We start from the raw sequence: 23,484 nt of genomic DNA on the forward strand, positions 1-23,484 counted from the left end.
TGGCAAAGCTCTGTTTGCGGAACAAACACATACAAAGCTGCATGGCACGAAAGACTCCCCTATGACCCTCCAGACCCTGGGTCTCTATGTTCCAGCTCTGGTTAAATCTAAGTTCAAGCCACAGTACCCTCAGGTGACCCACCCAAAATATGAGACCACCTATGAGAAGTCTATGGACTATAAGAGGCGCTCTCAGAGGCAGTCTCGGCCTGCCCCCCAGCCTGGGTCCTCCAAGGGCAGGAAGGCGGGGAAAAGGCAGTTTTGACGGGGGTGCCCTGCCAGTTCTCACCAGGGATCCACCCTCAATAAAGCTCCCCTTCTCCAATCGGTTGTGTGCTTTCCTCCCAGAGTGGTTGCAGCTGACTTCAGACCGGTGGGTCCTCAAAACATCTCCCAGGGCTACACACTCCAGTTTACTTCCTCCCTGCCCAACCATCAACCGCCCCTGTCCCTCCTGGGGCGACGGGCAGGAGGATGGGCGGCTCCTGGGCCTAGGAGCGGTGAAAGTAGTGCCCAGGGAGTTCAAAGGCAACGGGTACTACTCCCGCTATTTCCTTATCCCAAAGGCCAAAGGGGGATTCAGGCCCATCCTGGACCTGCGAAGTCTGAACCAGTACATGGTGAAGTTCAAGTTCTGCATGGTCTCCCTGGCCTCCATCGTCCCCTCCCTGGATCCCGGGGACTAGTACGCTGCCCTCGATCTGCAGTACACGTACTTCCACGTTCATATATTCGAGGGGCACAGATGCTTCCTCTGTTTTGTGGTGGGGCAGAATCAATACCAATTTACGGTCCTCCTGTTTGGCCTATCCACTGCCCCTAGGGTATTTACAAAATGTATGTCTGTGGTAGCGGCCTTCCTCAGGTGCTGGGGGGTCCAAGATTTTTCCCTATCTTGATCTGCCCAGTCAAGGGCAGCTCCCAGTTGCAGGTGAAGGATCACATGACGCTCCTCCTGTCCATGTGCACCGCTTTGGGCCTGTTGGTTGCCTCTCTCCACCTGGAAGTGGCTCACAGGCTTTTCCAAGTATGGGGGACTCCCCAGGTGGACCTGTTCGTGACTCGGCGTAACCAGCACTGTCCCCGGTTCTGCTCCAGGGGAGGTCTGGAACGGGGCGCTATCTCCAATGCCTTCCTCCTGTCCTGGTCAGGCCAGTTTCTCTATGCCTTCTCCCCGTTCCCACTGATCAGCAAGGTCCTGGAAAAAGTAAAGACTGACAAGGCCCAGGTCCTCCTGATTGCCCCGGCATGATCCAGGCAACATTGATACGGGACCCTCACAGGCCTGGTGGTTGCTCCGCCATGGCCATGGCTATGGCCATGACCTGCTCTCCCAGGACCAGCGCTGCCTCCTCTACCCCAACCTAGTGGCTCTCCACCTCACAGTGTGGCTGCTCAGTCGTTAGGTAGGAAGAAAGGGACGTGCTCAGAAGGGGTTCAACGCGTCGTCCTAGAAAGCAGGCAGCCCTCCACGCGCCGCGCCTACTTGGCCCCAGTTCTCCAGATGGGCGGAGGAACGGGGTGTTTCCCCGGTGGCCACCCTGATCTAGCTTATCCTGGACTACCTTCTCCACCTTAGGGCCCAGGGCCTGGCACCCTCATCAGTCAAGGTGCATCTGGTGGTCTTATCGGCCTTCCATCCACTAGTGCAGGGTCACATGGTATTCTCCCATGCTATGACTGGCCTGTTCCTTAAGGGGCTGGACCATCTTTTTCCGTATGCTAGGCCCCCGGTCCCGCAGTGGGACCTGAACCTGGTGTTGGACTGTCTCATGGGCCCCCGCTTGAGCCGCTAGCCACGTGCTCCTGGTCCCACCTCTCGTGGAAGGTGGCCTTCCTGGTCACGATCACGTCGGCCAGGCTGGTCTCTGAGCGCAGGGCCCTGACCTCCCAGCCTCCATACACAGTTTTTCATAAGGAAAAGGTCCAGCCCACACCCTGCATTCCTCCCGAAGGTGGTCTATACCTATCACATGGGTCAGGACATTTTTCTGCCGGTCCTCTGCGTCAAGCCCCACGCTTCCAGTGAGGAGCACTGTCTCCACATGCTCGATGTGCGATGGGCTCTGGCTTTCTACCTCGAGCAGACCAAGCCGTTCAGAACTGTTCATCGCCACGGCTGAGCGCATGAGATGTCGGTTGATCTCATGTCAGTCGCAGCTCCCCAACTGGATCACTTCGTGCATCCGTACCTGTTATGATCTGGTGGGTATCCATCCCCTCGCTACCAATTGTGAAGGTGCACTCAACTTGAGTGCAAGCCTCATTGGCTACCTTCTTGGCCCACGTTCCCAACCAGGACATTTGTAAGGCTGCCACGTGGTCTTCGGTTCACACGTTCACCTCGCACTATGCGATTGTCTCCCAAACCAGGGATGACGATGGGTTCGGCAGGGCTGTACTCCATCCTGAGAATTTGTGAACTCCTACCCACCTCCAACAGATATTGCTTGTAATCACCTATTGTGGAATACACATGAGCAATCACTCGAAGAAGAAAAAAGTTACCTTTTCCGTAACTGGTGTTCTTCGAGATGTGTTGCTCATGTCTATTCCACATCTTGCCCTCCTTCCCCTCTGTTGGAGTTGTCTGACAAGAAGGAACTGAGGGTGGGGGGAGCGCGCAGCTCTCCTTATACCACACCATGGAGGCGCCACTCCAAGGGTCGCTGGGGTGCAACCCCCTACGGGTACTGCTAGGGGAAAAACTTCCGATGCACCTGGCGAGCACGCATGCCTATTGTGGAATAGACATGAGCAACACATCTCGAAGAACACCAGTTATGGAAAAGGGAACTCTCTTTTCTCCTGTTTTTAGATTCTTAAACTGTGCATATCACCATGAAATTTGACACCTTCCAGAGTTATGAATAATGAGATTGCATCAGTCATTGAAATTTCCTCTTCATTCCAAGGGTGTTTTCTGTTTTTTAGCTGTGTGTGCATAATGTGAAGGCAAGGGTGAAGAAATGAGTGGTAGGGCTCGTCTCCATGGTAAATTACTCTGTAAATCTACAGCTCACCAGATTGCCACAAAGTAACATTCCATGTGGACACTGCTACAGCACACTGAAAATCCTGGAATGCAACTTGCTTAATTAAATCTTTTCTTTTTACATAGTTTGTTTTAGAACTCTCCTTAGTTCTCTGCTTATTAGCATATTTAACCAAAAAAAAAGGAGAGTTTTTAAATAGACAGTTAAGTCTTCACACACCACTCTCACCTCCCATATTGGTATATTTCCTGTATATCTCCTGTAATGTCGGATTCTAAGTCACCAGATTTCTACAACTGCCCCTCATGTGACAACTATGGTGGTCACGAGGTCTCCCAAGGCACAGACATAGACCCAGCAGACATTGCTATTCAAAAGCTTTCAATCTCTCATGCATGGTTCATGTACACACCTAAAGTGGAATCTGTGTGGACAACACATCTCAACGAGCCACAGTTACTGTAAGGTAAGAAATTGTTCTTTCACTTCAGAATTAAAATTTCTGATAAAACAGTATCAAACTTGTTGTTCTTTAATTCTAATTTGAAAAGGTTAAAAATCTTTCTGTACTGAACCAGCTTATGTAGTCCTCTGAGATAACTTATTTTCAGAATGGATTTCTTGATTTAACTCTGAATTGATTTTAAGTCTGGAATCCTTTCAAAAGGAATACAGAGCCTTGAGATTGAAATTCTCTAACTATAGAACAGAAAGCAACTGTCTGTGCTTTCCAATACTACCCTGGCAGAAATGTGCCTTCTCTTTGATCTTGTGGGATGCTGTGTAGATGTGTCAGACATGTATTCACTCTGCCTGTTGCTTCTGAATTTTGCCAACCCAAATTCAGATTTCTCAATTATGATTAGACTTGGGGCAAATGGCTGATATTTATGTTTAGCTTAATTTCATCAAGAAGTAAAAATAATCAACCACAACATTAAAATGGTAAACTTATATCAAACCTAACTCACTCTTCCCTTCCACCTAAATTTAAATTATAACGATTATAAAAATAAGATTGTTTCAGTAGACAAAATCAATATTGCATTATTGCATCTAATTTTGTTTGTTAAATGCAGTCTTAATAAAAAAAAATTGAAAAATAAGATGGCCAGTTTTTGGATTACAGCTGACCTGGACCATAACTGAACTAGATGTTTAGTAGTGGAGCTTATATTTACATTTTCTTGAATCTAGCAAAGAATTCTTTTTTTGAATATAACTTTCAGGTACGCATGCTTTGATGGTAAATGTATATGTATTGTCTCAATTCTAATCTGAAATACAGAGCTACAGACCTTTGAAAATTCATTACTGTGCACACAAAATACTCCATTCCCTAAGAAACAAAATGTGAACCAAGATATATCAAGTTAGATTTGAGACAGGTGTCTGTCATATATATATCATAAATATGAAAGGTAAAATTTATTTTCTAAAATGCTGTTTTTACTGTTCATATTTCATGAACCATTGAGCAAATGTTGAAATATTAGTTATATCAAGGTATCAAGGTAATAATATCAAGGTTATATCAATAATAAGTTATATCAATAATATCAAGGTAATCTTCTGCCCTACCCTCCCTTCCTATTGCAGAGCAGTAGTTTTTTTTTAAACAGTTTGCTTTAAACAAGTTAATTCTAATTATTTAAGTAACTTGATGTCACCACTCTGATATGACTATGAAATTCTATGTGAGACAGATGTAAAGTTCCAAACTATAGTTAGCGTTCTCTTTTTTATTTCTGTTTCATTTCCTGGAAAAGTTTTGTCCGTGATAATTCTGTAGTTATAAATTAAACTATAAAACCATAGAGATTTAGTTATTACCAAACTGTAGTTCCGTCACAGTAACTTAAAAGAACAATCACAGAAAAGTCCCATTATCTAGGATAAATGTATGGCATAGTTTAACAAGGGAAGAAAATTGCTTTCATGGATTTGTATGGATGCTTTTAAGAATTGATTATTGCAGTTTGAGATATACTGTCACTTCCTTATAACAACTGTGTTAAACAATTTTGTCAATCTTCTACTAAACTATATGAAACAGGGATTATTTGAAACATTTGCTTCTTTTCCTGCCAATGAGAATCGTAATTGTGCATTCTTATGTCTGGATTAGATTTTAGAATGTTCCACATAATAATTCTTTAGCGTCTAACTTTGTGCGTAGGTTGGGGTTGTTTGTTATAACCTGCATAATGTCAATTTCAGAGACAATTTCATTCTCTAATCCGACAATTGTTAATTAAAGATCTGGCCCAAATACAAACTCACCCTACTTTTTGAAAAAATGGCTTCTGAAACTGAATATTATGGATTGTCCTCTATCCTTAAAGGGACCAAGCCAAAACCCTGAAATTGGGAAAAGTTATTTTCCAAACTTTGTAGTTTAAGTCCACCAGTACTGGTAATACTAAAAAACAAACTTTATAAATGGACTTTCTGAAGACTGGCCTGAAATGGAGTCTAATGAAGTAAGTTTTAGAAATGTGTACTAAATGCTCTGAATTGCCAGTTTGAGAGGTAGTCAGCAGATTATTAATTTAAAATTAATTTCTTCCTTTTGCACTCCTCAGAACTTCCAGCCCCACTCATACTGCCAGCACACACTTAGGCATGCCCCATCATGCAGCATTTTAGTAAAGCCAAATCAGCCATTGTATCCTGCAGTTGACTAGAGCCAGCCTCTAGGATTATGTCTACACAGCCTGCGGAAGTGAGCCTCCCAGCCCAGATTGACAGACTTGGGCTAGCGGAGTTTGCCCTAGCACTCTAAAAATAGCTGAAATTGTGGCTCAGGATGGAGCTTGGGCTCTGAAGCCCACCCTCCTCCCTAGTGTATCAGGTAAGTGAGAGAAGAGTTTCAATGTTGTGGAGTTTTGCAAGGAGTCTAGTAATGTTTCCACCATGAGGTGTAAAATAAGTGTGTTGCCAAAACTATGCAACATTGGTTAATAAAAATAAAATTAGAAAAAAAAACCCCACTGTTGATCCACATAGGCTGTGTCTAATCTGAAGGAGTTTGCTGGTTAATATAATTTCACCACTATAGTGTATACTGAGACATCATTCAGAGTGACAGCCAGCAATGCAAGAAGGGCTGAATAGCATGTAACCTAAACAATAACAACATGGCTTAGGCAAGTTTGAATCTGATTGTGTGCAGAATGCCCTTCTCATCATGGGTATTAAGGGAAATCAGCAAATATTTCCAAAATTGATGTTGTTTTGTCAAATTCCCTTGCAAGTCACTTTTAAAAAACAGATAAAATTATTGATGATGTTTTTACAACAGAATTTTTTACCTGGGCCCTCTATAAAGGATAAAGTTTATTCACTGAAAAAAGAGACAGAAATGGGGTTCATATTTGGGGGAAAGGGAAAAGGTTCAAAAATGCAGGTACTGTTCAAATGAAAAAGGAAAGGCAGAAAAACCAAGAAACACACTATTAAGGCAAAAAGGATCATTGTATGCATAACAGCTACAAAATATCTTGATTATATTCATTTGTTTTCTTTAAGTTTTTTGCCTCTACCTTTCATCACCTTGTTTCTACTCCTAAAGCAACCATTTTTTGTACTTTTAAGGCAGATCTCCTCCACTAGTTATATTGTGTTCTGAATTCCACCAAACAGCACTTTATTATTTGATTTACTGAAATTTTTATACAGGATGGCTCTATTTGGCTGATCTCCACTAGTTTATAGTGAGGCTCTGTTTCCAAGGCAAGGCTGCTTGCCATCTTAACACTAACAAGAGGCATGTACATAGAACCATAAATGGTGTAACATATATTAAGAATACAAATTACACCTTCAAAAACAGCAAACGGTTAAAAATGGTTTAATCTTGCAGCATATTAATCTTATATTTTTTACAGAACGAAGGATTTTTTTAACACAGCCATTAGATATTCAGTCTATAAATACTTGTTAAATTAAGTATTATGGTTTTGAATGGTTAGTTCTGTAATGAAACATTATCACTGTCAGTCCTGCTTTATATTTGGATTAATTACCAATATTACACTAATATTTCTTGGTAGGATTTACCTTATGTTATCTATGTTTTCCATGTAAGCCATGCTACAGTTCAGGGAAGAGGTTAAGGTTTCTAGGCTTTCACTCCTACCTGCTTAGGACCTTATCCTGCAAACCAAGCACACATGGAAATCTCACTGAAGTCAGTGTGAGTTCTATGCATGGTAAGTTTCAGGGGTCAGGCCTTAGGGTATGTCTACACTGCAGTGTAAACCAGGATTAGTGGGACTCAAGTCAGCAGACCCTGGGTTAGAGAACCTAGGGCTTGAATGTCTAAACTGATAGTCAACCCTAGGTTAAGAATTTCCTAACCCAGGCCTGAACCTGGGGCTATGGCAACCACACTGCAGCACACAGACCTGAGTCAAACCAACCATATCCCACACTCCCTTGTGCCCTTCTGAGATGTGGCTGCTGTAGCCATTTGACCATGGTGCAGTGTGGGAAAGCCTGACTGTCCACCCTGCACATTATAGGAAGTTTGAACAGCCTGCCAACACATTCTGTTGAGAGAAGCCATTTAGGTCTGTGCACTCCTAGCAACCAGAGACAGCAATATGGAGGAGGCAACATTTGAAGAACTTTTCGCTTGTTCTTTCACTCCTGTGTCAGGAAAAGGGCAGAGCTGTGAGACGCTGGTGGACATTTCAGCAGTGTTTTCTGACCCACCAAAGACACCCGACAGAGCTTGTGATGGAGCAGAAGGAAGCGGGAAGAAGAGGAGGACACGGACACAGCAGACTTGAACTGGCTGATGCTGCTCATGACACTTAGACTAGCCCCTGATGCCCCCTCCATAGACTGGTGCTTCTAGAGCAGGACTACAAGCATAGACTGGTGAGATCACATTGTTAGGCAGACCTGGGATGACCAGAAGTGGGTCCAGAACTTTCACATGAAGAAAGCTACGTTTCAGGAGCTTTGTGAGCAGCTTGCGCCAACCCTCCAGCGTAAAGACACACCTAAGGTGGCCAAGTCAGTTCAGAAATGGGTTGCTATAACCATCTGAAAGCTGGCTATCCCGGACTGCTATAAGTTGCCAACCAGTTTCATGCTGGAAAGTTGACTGTGGGTAAATAGGTGGTGAAAGTGTCTGAGGCAGTCAGGCATGTGGTTTACCGTAAACTGGTTGGGCATAAAAGATATTCCTGAAGTAATTGCTGGCTTTGAGGGAATGGAGTTTCCAAACTGCACCAGGGTCATTGACTCAGATCACCAAGTGCAGGAGCACAGGAAAAAACTCCTTGTGGAATTTCAAGGACATAAAATTTTTACTTTTCTGAACTTCAGTATATCGTGAGAGGGATGCTTCAGACCATGGACACTCCCTGGACACAGCCAAGTTAATCACAGTGAAAGATGTGCAGAGACAAGGGTAAGGGGTTTTTTTGTTTTTGGTTTTTTTTTTAAATCAAGCTGCTTTTCTTTTTTTTTTTCCTGAAAATTGCAGAAGCACTTGGGTTTGAGGCAGGGAGGCAGTTGTTGGCCATAATATGATGCTCACTGTAGAGGACCAGCTAACCAGTATGGTGCATTTTATTCCTGGTGCTCAACCGAGACAACCACACAGCTGCTATTTGTGCATGTCTTCTACCTCCCAGCTTCCCAGACCACATCACATAAGATTGAGGCCCCCAGTTCGTCCCATGTTCTGGCATGAGGTCCCCTGGCAGCTAAACAGCTAGATGTTTGTTTCATCAGCAAACCATCCCCAGATAGATGGCCAGACAGAAAGGATTGAACCAGGTTCTAGAGAGGTACTTATGATGTTTTATCAAATATTACAAAGAAAAATTGATCCATCCACCTTCCCTACACTGAATTTGCATATAACAATGCCAATCATGCTTCCACTGGCCAAAACCCCTTCTTCACCAGCTGCGGCTTTCATCCCTGTTTCCATTCTGCACTGCCAACAGGTTCCCAAGATCCTGGACTTACCAATATGATTTGGCAGATCCACCACATCCAGGAAGAGCAAAAGCATCACCTCGAAGACACTAAGGAGGCCTATAAATAACACACAGACCTCCAGAGATGAGAGGGTCTTGTCTTAACAGCGGATCAGAAGGAATGGCTGTCTACCAAGAACCTCCACACAGGCAGGCCATCTCACAAACTGGACCATTAGTATCTTGAGCCGTGCTAAATTTGCCAACAAATTAACCTCATCACTTTTAAGATTCACTTGCCTAAGTCTCTCAGAATACACCCCATTTTCCATGTCTCACTCTTGAAAAGGTTAACGGAAAACTTGTTCCCTGACCAGATGTAGTCACTGCCTCCACCTCTTCAGGTCCAAGGTATTGAGGAATACTTAATCCATGCCACCCTGTACGCTTAGTTGAGGTGAGGAAAGTTATGGTACCTTGTGGATGGTGAAGGTTATGGCCCTGAGAAGCAGTCTGGAAAACCTGCTAGTCATGTACATGCCCCTGAACTGGTGGAGGCTTTCCACAAGAGCCACCTAGACGAGCCCAGTCTAGTGACACCTCAGTGTCATCCCTGAGGGGGGAATGATGTGAGGATCTGCAGGGCTATAACCTGGGGTCTGCTGGTCACTGACCAACTGCTGCATCCATGCTGCCATCCGGCAGCTCTAACAGAGCATCAGTTAATAGCTTTGAGCCTGGTGGGGCCGAGCACTACAGGATGTGCTGCTCACAGAGCGCCTGATTGACAGTGCTCCCAGGGCCCCAATTGGTCCGGGTGCCCTACGTAAGCCTGAAGGGGACACCAAGAAGCGGTCTGTACAGCTAGGAGGATCTCCAGCCCAACCAGCTTCTACCACAGACCCTACTCCTTTGCCTTGCTTTGGTTCCTGGCTCTGACTTCAGCTCTGATCCTCTGCTGTGGTTTCTGGCTTCCAACTCTGGCTCTGTCCCTCAGCTCCAGCTCCATCCGCTAGGCCTGACTGCCCACATCCCTGCCATGGAAGTCTGTGGTAGAGGTGGGAGTTGAACAAGGAGCTCTTGAACCTTCCTCCTGTTCTCAGTCACAACCATTCTCCCTCCTTTAGTTATGTTTTTCTCCAGTTTAAGACTTTGGGAAGAAAATATTGTCAATTTTTCTACTTTACTTAAAATAATGATAAAATGAATATTTGTTAGACACTTTGTTTCCACTGTTTATTAACTTGTTTTACTACTGGGTTTTTTTTAACTTGGAAGTAATATAATTAATCCACTTGCCTACATGATTTTGACAAACTAATTAGACTTTTGTTCTGTTTTGTCATGAGAATTTAGGCCAGATTCAGTTTTTAAAAATCTGCCCTTGATATGAAAGGAGGCCACACAAAGGCTCTGAAAAATCATTTTTCAAAGACTTGTGAGGTCTTTTACAGCATGGAAATCAAGCATTTATTTTTTTAACTGAACTCTTGAAAGGATACTTTGTATATATTTCTCATAATTGAACTGCTACACATGCACACACTACTTTAGAAAAGCTGTTCTCAAACTGTGGTCCTTGGGGCACTTTCTAATGGACCCAGAAAGCTGGCAGGTCATATGGTGCTGGCTCCTCATTCCCTGCAGCCACTTATACAGGCATATGGGCTCTTGTAGAAGCAGCTGGAAATAAAGAGGAGTCATTATCCAAGCTGCCTTTTCCAGAAGCCATTAGTACTTAGCTGGAAGAGGAGAAAAGGGAGCTTCCTTGGGGGACAGAACTGGTAGCAGAGTTAGAAAAAATTGGTAGCTGTGTTTTGACCAGAGAAGCACAGGGCCAGGCAGCTGGGCGACATCTACCCAGGAGAGGACCAAGTGCTATGGTGACACTGTGTAGGAAACAGGGTGTGAATGGAGAAAAGAACAGAACCAATGGAAGAGGAAGATGAAATGAAGAACAAAAGTAGGCACTATCTTGGGACAAACACAGCTACAACAACAGTGCATTCAAAAGTAGGCAGTGTAACACTTCCACAATGGACAAAACACTTCCTATATTCTAGTTAAAAATACACAAATGTTTAATATTACTTTAATTGCTAAGAGATTAGTGTAGCTGCCTCAGGGAGGAGGTCCATGTGATTGCGGGTGGGCAGGGCAGCAGCCCATAAGATCTGTTAAACTATTTATAGTTTGTTCATGGCTCTTAGATTTTTCCAGGAAACTTCTACTAATAAAATGGTAGTTTTGAGGTTGTCAGAGGATTGAATGTAGATTTTGGTTAATGTAGGCAATTTCAGTTATTAATAACCACAAACTCTAAACTGCACCCAGAAGTTTCTATGTTTATGGAGCTTATGCACCTATGGAGCCTAGAGAGCCACCCTCCCAAGTAACCACTTTCCTCAATGTGTTCCTCTGCCTGCAGTTGACTTAAGTTTCAGAGGCTTGTTAGCCTTCTATATCCTGTGCCAGCATCCTAGGGGAGAGCAGCAACCCTGTTTCCTCCTCATGATGCTTCCCTTATTTCCTGGGCCATAAGGTTTCTCTTCACTGGATGGAAGAAGGTGCTAGGGGCTTTTACCCTTCTTTGTCCCTTTGAGATTTGGGGTCTCACCAAGTGTCTGTGCCCCCATAATTCAGTCCCATTGACCTATTACCCTCATCTCTACATGTCCTCCTTTTGTCTCGATATATCCCTTTTTCCCCTGCTGTGCCTCTTGTTGTTGGATCCCCTGAGCTCCCACTATCTCATTCCCTCTCATCTTTGACATTAGTGCAACAGAACGTGTGGAGAAATGGGTCACCTGCACAAATATCTCTCTCTCTTCCCCCCCACCCCCCCATTACACACTAGTCACACATTTAAAGTGCGGCCTGCTCTGGTTTGAACTGTAACTGAATTGTGCTGAGGGGAAGTGGCTGGTGGCAGCTTAGGTCAGAGAGCCACTGCATTAGAAGGATGCTATGGAGCCACTGACTAGCAGCAGTCAGAGGCAGATTAGGGTTTTGTGGGGCCCTGGGCCAGAGCAAGTGGGGGCCCTTCCCCACCCCTTCCATCTGCAGTCCCCCTCCCCTCGCCCCACGCTCCTGCCGGGGAAATGGGGTTGGGGCATGGGGGCTTCCCTCATTCTCCAGCAGGAGCACCATGCAGGTGGGAAAAGCAGGGCAAGCCCCCGTGCCCTGACCCCGCTCCCTGGCAGGAGTGCTGGGCTGAGTGGGTCGAGGTGTGGGGGTCCCAATTGGCTGGGGCCCCTAGGCATGAGCCCCGTTGGCACAGTGGCTAATGTGCCACTGGCAGCAGCTTCCATCTGAAAAGAGGACATGGAGAGAAGTTGTGACAGGAGGGCTCATAAAAGCACTGGAGCCAGAAGGAGAAGGCACGTGAACAGGGGCAAGAGGACAGTGAATCTCAGGAAAGGGAAACTTCTTGATGGGGAGGGGAGAGGGAGCTGGCGAGGTATCTGAAGAGGGCTGGGAGGAAAGGATTGGGAACAGGTGCCTCAAATAAATTATGTTCAGCCCTGCTCCTTTCCTTTTAAAAAAAAAAATTTTCTTTTCTTTTTTTAATTTAAAAGATTGTACGTAGTAATTTCAAAATTATTTGTGTTTCCAAAGTGAATTCCTCCTCATCTATGTGCAGTAACTTGTTTAATCTTAAAAAAAAAACACCTGATGTACAATGCTTGGTGCTCTTTTTAAATGTTAAGCCACAGGGTAATTATCATATTTCTTATGCTACATTTATGTTTTAAGATTCTAGTTCCTATTAATGTTCTGCATGTTTTCCTCAGTAGAATACAGGGACATTTCTGCATTACAAATAAGCCCTGGAGCTATTCTCATCTTCAGACTTAGAGAAACAAGTGACATTTACATTGCTAAATGATTGTAGAGAAGTTTCCAGTTCATACTTTACAGGGGAAAATATGCTCTTAAGCAGCAGTATTTGTCATTTTGTTATCTATTTAGTGATGTCAGGCTTTAATTAAACTTGAATACAAAATGCTACTGAATTTGGGCAGATAAAGGATTTAACAGAGGGATACATTTATTCATTTCTTGATGTTGTACATTTCTGAATAGCAGTTTTCATACAAATTCTTCAAGAATTATCTTTCCATTTTCTGTGTTATATGCCAAATAATTACATGCTGAATATTGCTTGCTACCTAGCAATTACTGTTTTTAAGAACCTAAAAAGGGTAGCAAGGTTTATAATGATGTCACTTCATATAAATACAATATGAATTATTTTTCTGTATCATTAAAATATTTTTTTCACAAAATACAGGCAAAGTTCAACTCACTGATATGGATTACAAGAGCCAACTGGCATGCACATTTTAAGTAATGTACTTTTTAGGGACAGGTTAAATAAAAAAAAAAAAAAGAGGAGGAATTTAAGCAAGAAATTGTTGGCAGAAAGGTCTTCCAAATATTTAAATATTTAATTATATTCATTTTTTTCCAGTGTTGGCTATTAATTGTTTAGTCATATTGTTAATTTTCCAGATGTATAGACTTTTTTACTTTCCTTCACTGAATGATACTATTTGAATATCCTCAACTGTAAACAGAATGTAAATATTTATGAAATACCAAAAATTGGATGAATCAAATTAAAGGGGGGAGTTACTCAATTGAAAAGATAAGACCTCATAATCAGTAACTGATTGTGATTATTATAACTATTTTGACACATTAGTAAAACTGAGTCAATATTTTCTGTAATGAAAGCATATTTTCATTAAATTAGATTTAACTAACAGTTATACAGTGGCTCTGAGCTAAAAAGTATTGGTTCCAAATAAGTCTTTTATTTTTGTTATAAGTATATTATTTATTTCTGTGTGTGTTGTTTACATCAAAGTATTAGAATATTCATATACCAGATTTCACACATCTTTTATAAATTGTAAAATTTACCTCAAAAATTTGAAACTTTCCTTTTTTTTTCTTCTGACAATTAAAAATAGATATAATGATTAGGAACTAAGCTAGAATACAGCAGAAGTAGTCAGGGTATATGCTGTGGCATTCTGCACATGCCTGAAGGAAATAAAGGTCAGAATGGGCTCAACTATCACTTAGTTCAGTCTTACTGTCTGCAGCAGTGAAATGGTGTCCACCTGCTTCTCTGCACACTGTGCTTAGTGTGAGTTATTAGTATTGTTAATTAATTTTGTGAGTAGTTTGTGTTTAGTCTTTTTGCCAGTTGACTGACAAAAAAACCCTACAACTTTAGTCAGATACTTAGTTAAAAGGCTAGCTACCTCTCCTCCCCTCATAGAGAGGCCTTAGCAGTATGGCAGAAATGAAATCTGAGGTTCAAACTCTGCTCTTCATGTGAAGCTTCAGTACCGCTTAGCAGTGGGCATTCCACTTGCCTCCTTTGTTTAGAAGAGGGAATACTCCTTAGTTTTGTTCCACGTGTTGCTCCTTCCATCCGTGGACTCAAAAAGCTAGAGAGGTCCATCTAAAATTGTTCCTCATGGAGCACTCTGTTCATGCTTCCCCAGATGCCAAAAGGAAGGATGTACCTAGATCTCAAGCCTTTGGTCAGTCCCTTTTCATGAACACCCCGTGAGCTCAGATTCCACCCCAGGCTCTAAGTCATCTGTCTCCATTTTGGCAACTTTAACCTCTGGTAGAGATAGGAAGGGGCACTGTTTCAGAGATAAGCCAAGGCATATGTCATTCTCTGGTGCCTACCAAGTCAAGATGTGTGTCAGCAGGTGCCTAACAGGTCTTGGGCTCAGCAGTTGAAGGAGAGCCAAAGGTCTCACAAAGGTCCCTTTGGCATTTTGATACCAACTGTTAAATATGAGTCTGTGGTACCCAGTAAACCTGTAGACTGCCCTTTGGTTTCCTGGGCCTCTACATCCCAGCCCCAAGGAGGAAGCAAGTAAGATCTCAAAGCTCCTTCAGGCAGCATCCTTCTGCTCAATATTACTACAACACTTAGAGGACTTCAGAGCCACTGAGAAAGAAGCAACAATGACCGTTCACCTCTTCCTCCGCTTAAACACAGTCTGTGTCTTCCATCAGATGACTGAACTTGAGGATCCCTTCCCTTACGCACTCATCCTTCCCCCTTTGGAAACTTCCTCTTTTACGTTCAAGAAGTCTGGACTCAGATCACATTGGAACAGTGGGTCCTGGAAATTGTCAGCAAGGGGTATTCTATTTCATTCTAGTCACTTCCTACCCTCTTCACTGTCCCTTTTCAGGGACCTTTTTCAAAAGATACTATTAAGACAAAAAGGGGACTTCCTTCTACAACTTTGAGCAGTTTGGAGTGGAAGAGGTGCCCTTAGAGTTCAGGAGCAGGGGGTTTTAGTCCCATTATTTCTTATCCCAAAAAAAGAAATGGTGTTGTTGTCCCATTCGGAACCTTTGATGTTTAGGTTATAGGTACATGACACAGCTGTAAGAACAAAGGTAATTGTAGCTGTCTCGGGTCTGTTGAAAACCTGTTCAATTGTCACATTGAAAATTGTCCATTATGTTGAATGTGAACAAATTTTCACACTTTTTAGCAGTTATTTATTTGCTAGGGCAACATTCCTTTTTACCACCCTAATCATATTTCCACATCTGGAAATTCTTTTTAATTTTGTTTCAATCATATGAATATCAGATATTAATATCCTACTAACCTTGAATGTCTATAGCTACTCAATTTGGAAAATGTAAGAAGCATATTTGATATGCGTATGTACAAGTTATGTCAAGGACACAGAGTGCATTGATAGTCGTCCTTTTATAGTGTCCATAAATACAAATAAACAAATTTATTAAATGAAGTCATATTTTACATTTTTAAAATGTAATGCCACCGTTTCATTTTTGCATCTGTTCTTTTCTCTGCCATAATTGCACTCAAACATCTATAAATGACCCACCATAATTGAAGATGGTTTATATAGTTAGGGGGGAATCAGATTTTATCCTCTATAATCAATTGTCTGGACTATACATATCCATTCTCCATACTTTAATGTACTGTGTCAGTTATCCATAATAAACATTTTGTGTTTAAGAATTAAATATGTTGCATCTTATTTTCACTTGTCAAGAACAGAATTTACCATTACTATAATTTCAAATGCTACTGAAATTTGAGTATGCAAATACCATTTTATTTTACCTTTTAAAAATCATGGACCCTTTTTCACTTTTACCAACTCATGATTGTTTTAGAACCTGATAATTTAATTACTACATACACAGAATACCTGTTGAAGTTAATGGGAGTTACTCACATACACACAGCAGCTGCAGCATCAGGCCCTAATTAAATTCTAGAATAAAATGTTCAGAAACTAGGAATTATTTAAATTGTAAGCGTGCATAATGCCAGTAGCCTAATGATATAAAAGAAAAATATACTTTTCCTAATCTAGCTAGACACCTAATTATTTTTTTTTAAAAATCTATATCTTTGATTCCATACAAAAATACCTTGGTTATTTTTGAACTAAGGCTGCTAGACTGCATATGCATAGTCCACCAATGTAAAGCATGAAATGCAAGGAAATAAGCAGATATTCATTCATTCCTTATATGCTTCCTGCAACATTTAACTCCCTTTGTTTCCCTACCACATTCAGCTCTTAAAATTCCATTCACCTCTCCCATTCAATACCTCCCTAGGACAGACCCCGCTTGTCTCTACCGCCTACAACCCTAATACAGTTCTGCTTCCCTATGTGCCCTCCCACCATATTCCTCCTCCTCCTCCTCCTCCCTCAGTGCTGCTGCCTGGTGCAGTGGGGGAGACAATGGAGGGATTAACAGGGAGGGATGTGTGGGGAGCCAGAGGCAGAGTGGGGCTGGGGTTGGTAAGGGGGATGGTTGTGGATGTGAGAGGATTGGGTGAGGAGAGGGTTGTATGCGGGGTTCTTGGGTGGTGGGATTGGAGCTGTGCAGGCAACGCGAGGTGGGGAGGAGCTCACTGAATCAGATTAGGGTTGGAAGAGACCTTAGGAGATCATCTATCCAACCCCCTGCTCAAAGCAGAACCAACCTCAACTAAATCATCCCAGCCAGGGCTTTGTCCAGCCAGGCCTTAAAAGCCTCCAAGGATGGAGACTCCACCACCTCCCTAGGTAACGCATTCCAGTGCTTCACCACCCTTCTAGTGAAATATTGTTTCCTAATATCCAACCTAAACCTCCCGCACTGCAACTTGAGACCATTGCTCCTTGTTCTGTCATCTGCCACCACTGAGAACAGTCTAGCTCCATCCTCTTTGGACCCCCCTTCAAGTAGTTGAAGGTTGCTATCAAATCCCCCCTCACTCTTCTCTTCAGCAGACTAAATAAGCCTAGTTCCCTCAGCCTCTCCTCATAAGTCATGTGCCCCAGCCCCCTAATCATTTCTGTTGCCCTCTGCTGGACTCTCTGGTTTGTCCACATCCTTTCTGTAGTGAGGGGCCCAAAACTGGATGCAGTACTTGAGATGTGGCCTCACCAGTACTGAATAGAGGGGAATAATCACTTCCCTCGATCTGCTGGCAGTGCTCCTACTAATGCAGCCCAATATGCCATTAGCCTTCTTGGCAACAAGGGCACACTGTTGAATCTGCTTTGAGGCATAAGCACTTGAAGTTCTCCCCATGGAATTGCCATCTAGGCCCCCCAGTGTACAGGTGCAGAAATGTTGGGTGGAGCCCTTCAGGCATCAGTGCCTCAAGAGAGAGCTGCTCAACTTACCCAGCATTGTCTTCTCACTGTGTCCAAGAGCCAGTGCTGCAATGCTGGAGGAGCCAAGCATCTCCATATAGGAATCAGCGCTTTTGGGGTTTTACACTGCACTGCTTCCTCAGTGTAGTGGGGAGCTGAGGCAGCAACAGTGAGGGAGCAATTTGAGCACTGATGCCTTCTCACAGAGGCATTGGACTCCCCACCCCAGGAACAATTTACTCCCCGACCTACATTACCCACAACCCTTCCTTCACCCAGCAACACCTTTTCCCTCCCAGTCTAATTCATGTCCCTGCTAATGCCCCCTTCTTTCTCCCCAAGGCCCTGCTTTTCATGTCCCACACATTCCTGCTCTGTTCCACCATTATTGACCTGAAGATCCCTGTCTCTCACCCCCTGCTGCCTTTCCTGGCTTCCTAGGATCTATGTGCTGAGCAGGGGTCTTGGAAGCAGGCTACCAGCATCAAATAATAGAAACAGGTGATAAATCTGAGCAATTCAATTGTCTAATCTTTACATAACTTGTATCAGTCATTCCTAATGTGGGAAACAACACTTTCTGATATCACATGCCACCTGTGAATTTAATGTGTTTGTGGACTGTGGCATTTGCTGGAACTGTTAGCTCGAGAAATCCAAAAAAAGAGAGAGGGGAACTGCCACATTTCAGAAACAGGACATTTTCAAATGTATCCTCATCAAAAGTTAGTAAATCTGAAATGTATTTGGGCCATAAATAAACTAGTAATTCCACTGAAGTTAACAGGGTTACTGTGGAATAACTATGGTGTAACAGAGAGGAGCTTTGCACATTGTGCTGAATTAGGAATTTTCAGACTAAAATTAATCATTAAAGTTTAAAACAGAGGGATTTTAGTCCTGCTTTAAATGCAAATGCAACCTTATCAATGCCCCATAACAAACATAGACACTGTTTTAGGTTAATATATACATTGTGGGGAAAATTCTCATCTCCAGTCTCTTCTGGTTCCTTTGTGTCACTCAGGTGGTGTAAAGGAGGCAAGACTAGAGAATTTGGTTCTGTAACTGCAGAATTGGGCCTGGTTTATGTATCTGAAACTAACCTCTTTATCAAATCAGTATAAGAATTCTTGATCTTTGCCTTGTTTTTTGAGCGCAGTTTCAAACTCATAATTACAACTTTTTTGGGTCCATATAGTCTGATGCAAGATTTAGCTCCCAAAAGATATAGCACCACTAACTAATGTCAAAACATTGCTTATATGTGACTTAATCACCAGTCATGGAGCATGTATTTGTAATATACTTGTCTGAGTTATTTTCATCAAGAAATTCTGTCTATGTATCACTTTGGCAGCATCTTTGCAGAGTTTACAACTTTCAGTAATATGTTGGCATCAGCTATGCAGTCCTTTTAAACAGCTGCTCTGCAGCTGAGCTGTTTTAACATGCCACCACACACGGCTGAATTATGCAAATATTAAATGACTGAGACCCAAGAACAATTTGTACACTGGATGAGGTTGTTGGGTGTATTTAGTGTTGGGGTTCCAGTCATATAACTGAATTATTGTGGTGTCAGTTTATTAACTAAATTCTCTACAACAAAGCATGCCTATTTTTAATTTTTTCAAGAATATTTATATCGTATGTACTGTTGTGGAGCTATTAAAAGCAACTATGTATCAGAAGTTAGATGACAAGACTTTTAAGTGGCTGTTTTTACATTATGCTAATTTTGAATACTGTTATGAAAATAGAATATGAATCACTGTAATTTTCTGGTTAATATTAAGAAATAGGTAATATGTAATGTACAATAACTATATTCTCCATTTGTTGTGTTTGGCATTAAACTATAAACATTAATTTATACTGTTGTTTTGGTTGAAGAGAGAAGATTACATGAATTTGTGCTGAATTATTATTGAAGACAGTCAAAACCTTATGGCAGGGGTGGCCAACCTGAGCCTGAGAAGGAGCCAGAATTTACCTATGTACATTGCCAAAGAGCCACAATAATATGTCAGCAGCCCCTCCACCCTATATCAGCTCCCCCACCCTGCTCCCAACACCTCCCACCCTCCGGCAGCCCCGCTGATCAGCAGTTTTGTGGCATGCAGGAGGCTCTGGGGAGAGAAGGGGGAGGAGCGAGGGCACGGCCGGCTCAGGGGAGGGGGCAGGAAGGGAAGGAGTGGGGGCAGATCCAGGGGTTGAGCAGTCAGCACCCCCCCCGGCACACTGGAAAGTTGGCACCTGTAGCTCCATCCCCGGAGTCGGTGCCTGTACAAGGAACTGCATATTAAATTCTGAAGAGCCTTATGGTTTTGAACTGCTCTTTGAATGAAGATTGCATTCACTTGGTTGTTTTGTCAGTAATTCACAAATCGCTAAAAGGTAGAGCTGGAAGCACCAGTGTGAGGGGTGGGGGGAAATTATGTAACATATTTTGTAATAATTGCATCCATTAAAAATGAAGAAAATAATGACAGCAGCAGGGAGATGCAGTGACATTAGAAGATCACGGCAGATTAAAGTCAGAGAGGAGTTATGGTTTTGCTTTTGTCACTTTACTAATGATCTTGAACCAATCTATGGGGAGGGGGGGAGAGGTTAAAATCTATTGAATTGTTTGTTTAGCAAATTATTAAATTTCCAAGTCAGTGAGATCCCTTCTGGCCACCAGATCCCTTTCTTTCCTTTTCAGTAGTTGCTTTTTCATTCCATAGTTCAGATCATGATCCTTTTCCTCCTTTTTGCTGTAGTCTCTCCTAGGCCTCTCTTATCAGTTGATTGATTTTTCTAGGGGTAAAGACATATATTTGTTTTTTTATATCTGCATTTATAAGACACATACCCAAACCCTAACCCTCAGAGTACTATTTATCGTAGCCACTCAAATTGGATTCTGTAAGCTATCTTTAAAATAATTGTTTAAAATAAATGGCTGCTTAAATGGATAGCGCGATCCTTAATGCACTTTAAATCCTTTTTCTGTTACAGCATTTAGACATTATGAGGTTTTATTTGTATAACTCTTCTGTGCCTTTTTATTTTATTACTCCCTTTAGTAAAGTAGTTTCTAACTAGTACTCAGACTAATAAATGCAAGTAAATAATCAGGCTTATTATAGGGTTATTGATCTGCCTATATATCTATTTAGATATTTTGATTTGGTGAATAGAAATGCATTATTAACAGATAATCATTTTAATAGGTTTTACTATTTTTAGTTTTATTGAAAATTTAGCATTGTTATTTATTTTAATTTTATTTTATGTTTTTACAGGAACTGGCAGTAATGAAACAGATTCTTATCAGTCTGCATGGTAAACGCTATGGGGAAAATTTACCTCAGTCTCATAGTGACATAAGAAGCTTAACTGCAAAACACAAATCAAACCCTTCTGTAAAGCTGCCAGCAGAACACGAGGAAGAAAATGTATTTATACCCAAACCAACATTATTTGTAAGTACAGTAATTAAAATAAGTGACCTAGGCATTTTGTTTAGAGCACTATTGCTCACATTTCAAAAAACCAAAAAAGCTGTCCGCGTGGGGGAGGTGGGGGGGGGGTTTTATAAAAAAAAATTACTCCTAGAAGTCTGCTTCTTTGAAGAGATGATTTCACAGGATTTGCATTCATCTTGTGGTGTTAGTTCAAAACGGTACAGCATGCCTGCTGAAAGTTTCTCTCTGTGGTAGTGGTAGGCTACAGGAAGCTATATCCCTCTACTGGTCACACACTATCACAGATTCCAGCCCTCTAGAATCTTCTAGATCTTAAAGTGCACAGGAAACAAATCTCCCAAAAAATTTTAATTAGTGTCAAGTTGTATTAAAAATGGATAACAAAACAGACTTCTAACATATCCAATATATTAACATCCCAATGGATGTAAGAAAATATATATATTGGAATTTATATTTACATAATAGTTACACATACACAGGCTGGTCGCACTGCTTAATACTGAGGTGGCCCGACACTTCCTGTTATACGACTTTGGTTTTGGTTGCTTTATAACTTAAAATTTATACCTTTAGGGGCTGAAATATTCTGTGCTGGGGGTCTGCTTCAGGCTAAATTTTTTGGAAAGTTTCATGCTAAACGGTTCAGAAGTTTCTGAGAGTGAGGCTAGGGAAAATATTTTGTCATTTTAAAAATTTCTGGCAACCTTTTCTTTGAGAAGCTATAGCGCCCCCAAACTTTAGAGCAGGGACTTAAAATTTGGCAAAGGGGAGACGTGGGCTTTGTATCAGGGTTGTACCTTTTGCTGTCCCTGTGAAAATGCACCCAAATGTGGCCAAGATACAAGACTTGGCCAAAAAATTTGTTTGCACAAGCTCAATAGAGATTTCTTAGTTTTGTAGCTAAAATCTCTGAAGATTCCGTGTGTGCTGAGCATGCTCCCCTAAACTGAGCTTGGGGCTTACGAGTCAAAGCTGGTTATCCCTGAATTTTCAGCTTCCAGCTGCTCTTGGTTCTGGAATGTAGAGGAGAGAGTCTTCTCTCTCCTGTGCTCTTAGTGCCTTCCCTGCTGCTTCCCAGGCAATGTGGATGAGGAAGACACTTGACATGAATGCAGAGGGGAACAAGGCCCAGACTGTGAGGGGAGGGAAAGGACTAGATTGGGACAAGAAGCCTGGTGAGATTGGAACTGGAGGCTGGGAGGGAGGGAGACGCTGACTGGGAGAATTGGGGGAGCAGGACTGGAAACCAGTGAGATGTTGGGGAAGCTGGGACTAATTGTGCAAGGAGATTGGAACTAGGATCCAGTGGAGGGGATTGGGACTGGGAACTGATGAGGAAAACCTGGGGTTGGATGGAACTAAGAGCCAGTTGGGAGTGGAACGCTGGGATCAGACGAGGAGATAGGGAGCGACTGGAAGTGACAGGACAACAGAGCTGGACCAGGAACCAATGGCCGGGGGATGAGAATGGGGGAAAGGAGAGACAGATCTGACAAGGAGCTGGGGTGCAGAGAGAGAACTGGGACTAGATGAGCAAAGAGACTGAGACAAGGAGCCAATTATGGAGGAAATTGGAGGCAAGGAGTTGAGATGGAGTGGGGGGATGAAGGCAAGATGGAGATTGGCGGAGAAACCAGGGCAAAGAGACTGGGAGTGGGGATGGGAGACAGACTTGGAGGGGGAGACTAGGATGAGAAGACTGAGGAGTGAAGACAAGGACTGCATAGGGAAGGGGAATGGGACTGAGACAAGGAGCCAAGAATAAGGAACACAGGAGTAAGACAGGGACAGGTTGGCTGTGATGGGGAAGAAGGGATCAAGCTTGGGTGTAACTGGCAGAAGTGTCTAAGACCAATGGAATACACTCCTCTCTAGAACCTGGAATGGAACTCCAAATTCCTGAGTTCTCATTCCTCTGCTGTCTGCAAATATCTGTGTAACCTACTGATAAAGTGTGTGTCTCATCCCCGCCCCCCCACCCTCCCACCAATGCTGGTCCACATAGGATAACAACCTACTATTGCTATCAGTTACTCTGTTAGCTCAAATGGCAGAGAGTTTAAAGGTTCCAACCCTGCTGATGAATGATATTGGTGTCATATGAATCCACATTATGGAATTTCTGTTTTTTCAGTTCACTTTTTTAAAATGCAAGGAAAATATACACTAAAAAAATCAGGGAAAGCCAGAATTAAGGTTGTCTGTGCAACCTTAATTTGACATCTAGGTGTATATGCATTAGGGTACAGTCTTTAATTAAATACTGGGTAATTATTTCCATAGGACCCCTGGCTCATTCGGTGCTCAGGATGGATTCTGCTCATTTAATAAGCAATATTTTGGGTTACCCTTATTAATCAATGTTCAGCCTTATTTA

General features: G+C 42.5%; 1 protein-coding gene and 1 long non-coding RNA gene across 3 annotated transcripts in view; one reads left to right on the forward strand and one right to left on the reverse strand.

The window, feature by feature from the left end:
• The window catches only part of PIBF1 (progesterone immunomodulatory binding factor 1), a 165,147-nt gene that overhangs the window by 137,339 nt on the left and 4,324 nt on the right, over positions 1-23,484 (forward strand). For both annotated transcript variants that reach the window (XM_074961959.1, XM_074961967.1), the window contains exon 17: positions 20,922-21,101. In XM_074961959.1, the coding sequence (XP_074818060.1) occupies positions 20,922-21,101 (180 nt within the window). The remainder of the gene's footprint in view (positions 1-20,921; positions 21,102-23,484) is intronic.
• The window catches only part of LOC141992643 (uncharacterized), a 39,429-nt gene that overhangs the window by 14,888 nt on the left and 1,057 nt on the right, over positions 1-23,484 (reverse strand). The gene's annotated exons all lie outside the window — the stretch shown is intronic.

Source organism: Natator depressus, chromosome 1 (assembly GCF_965152275.1).
Source record: "Natator depressus isolate rNatDep1 chromosome 1, rNatDep2.hap1, whole genome shotgun sequence".
In the NCBI taxonomy this organism is placed as follows: domain Eukaryota; kingdom Metazoa; phylum Chordata; order Testudines; family Cheloniidae; genus Natator; species Natator depressus.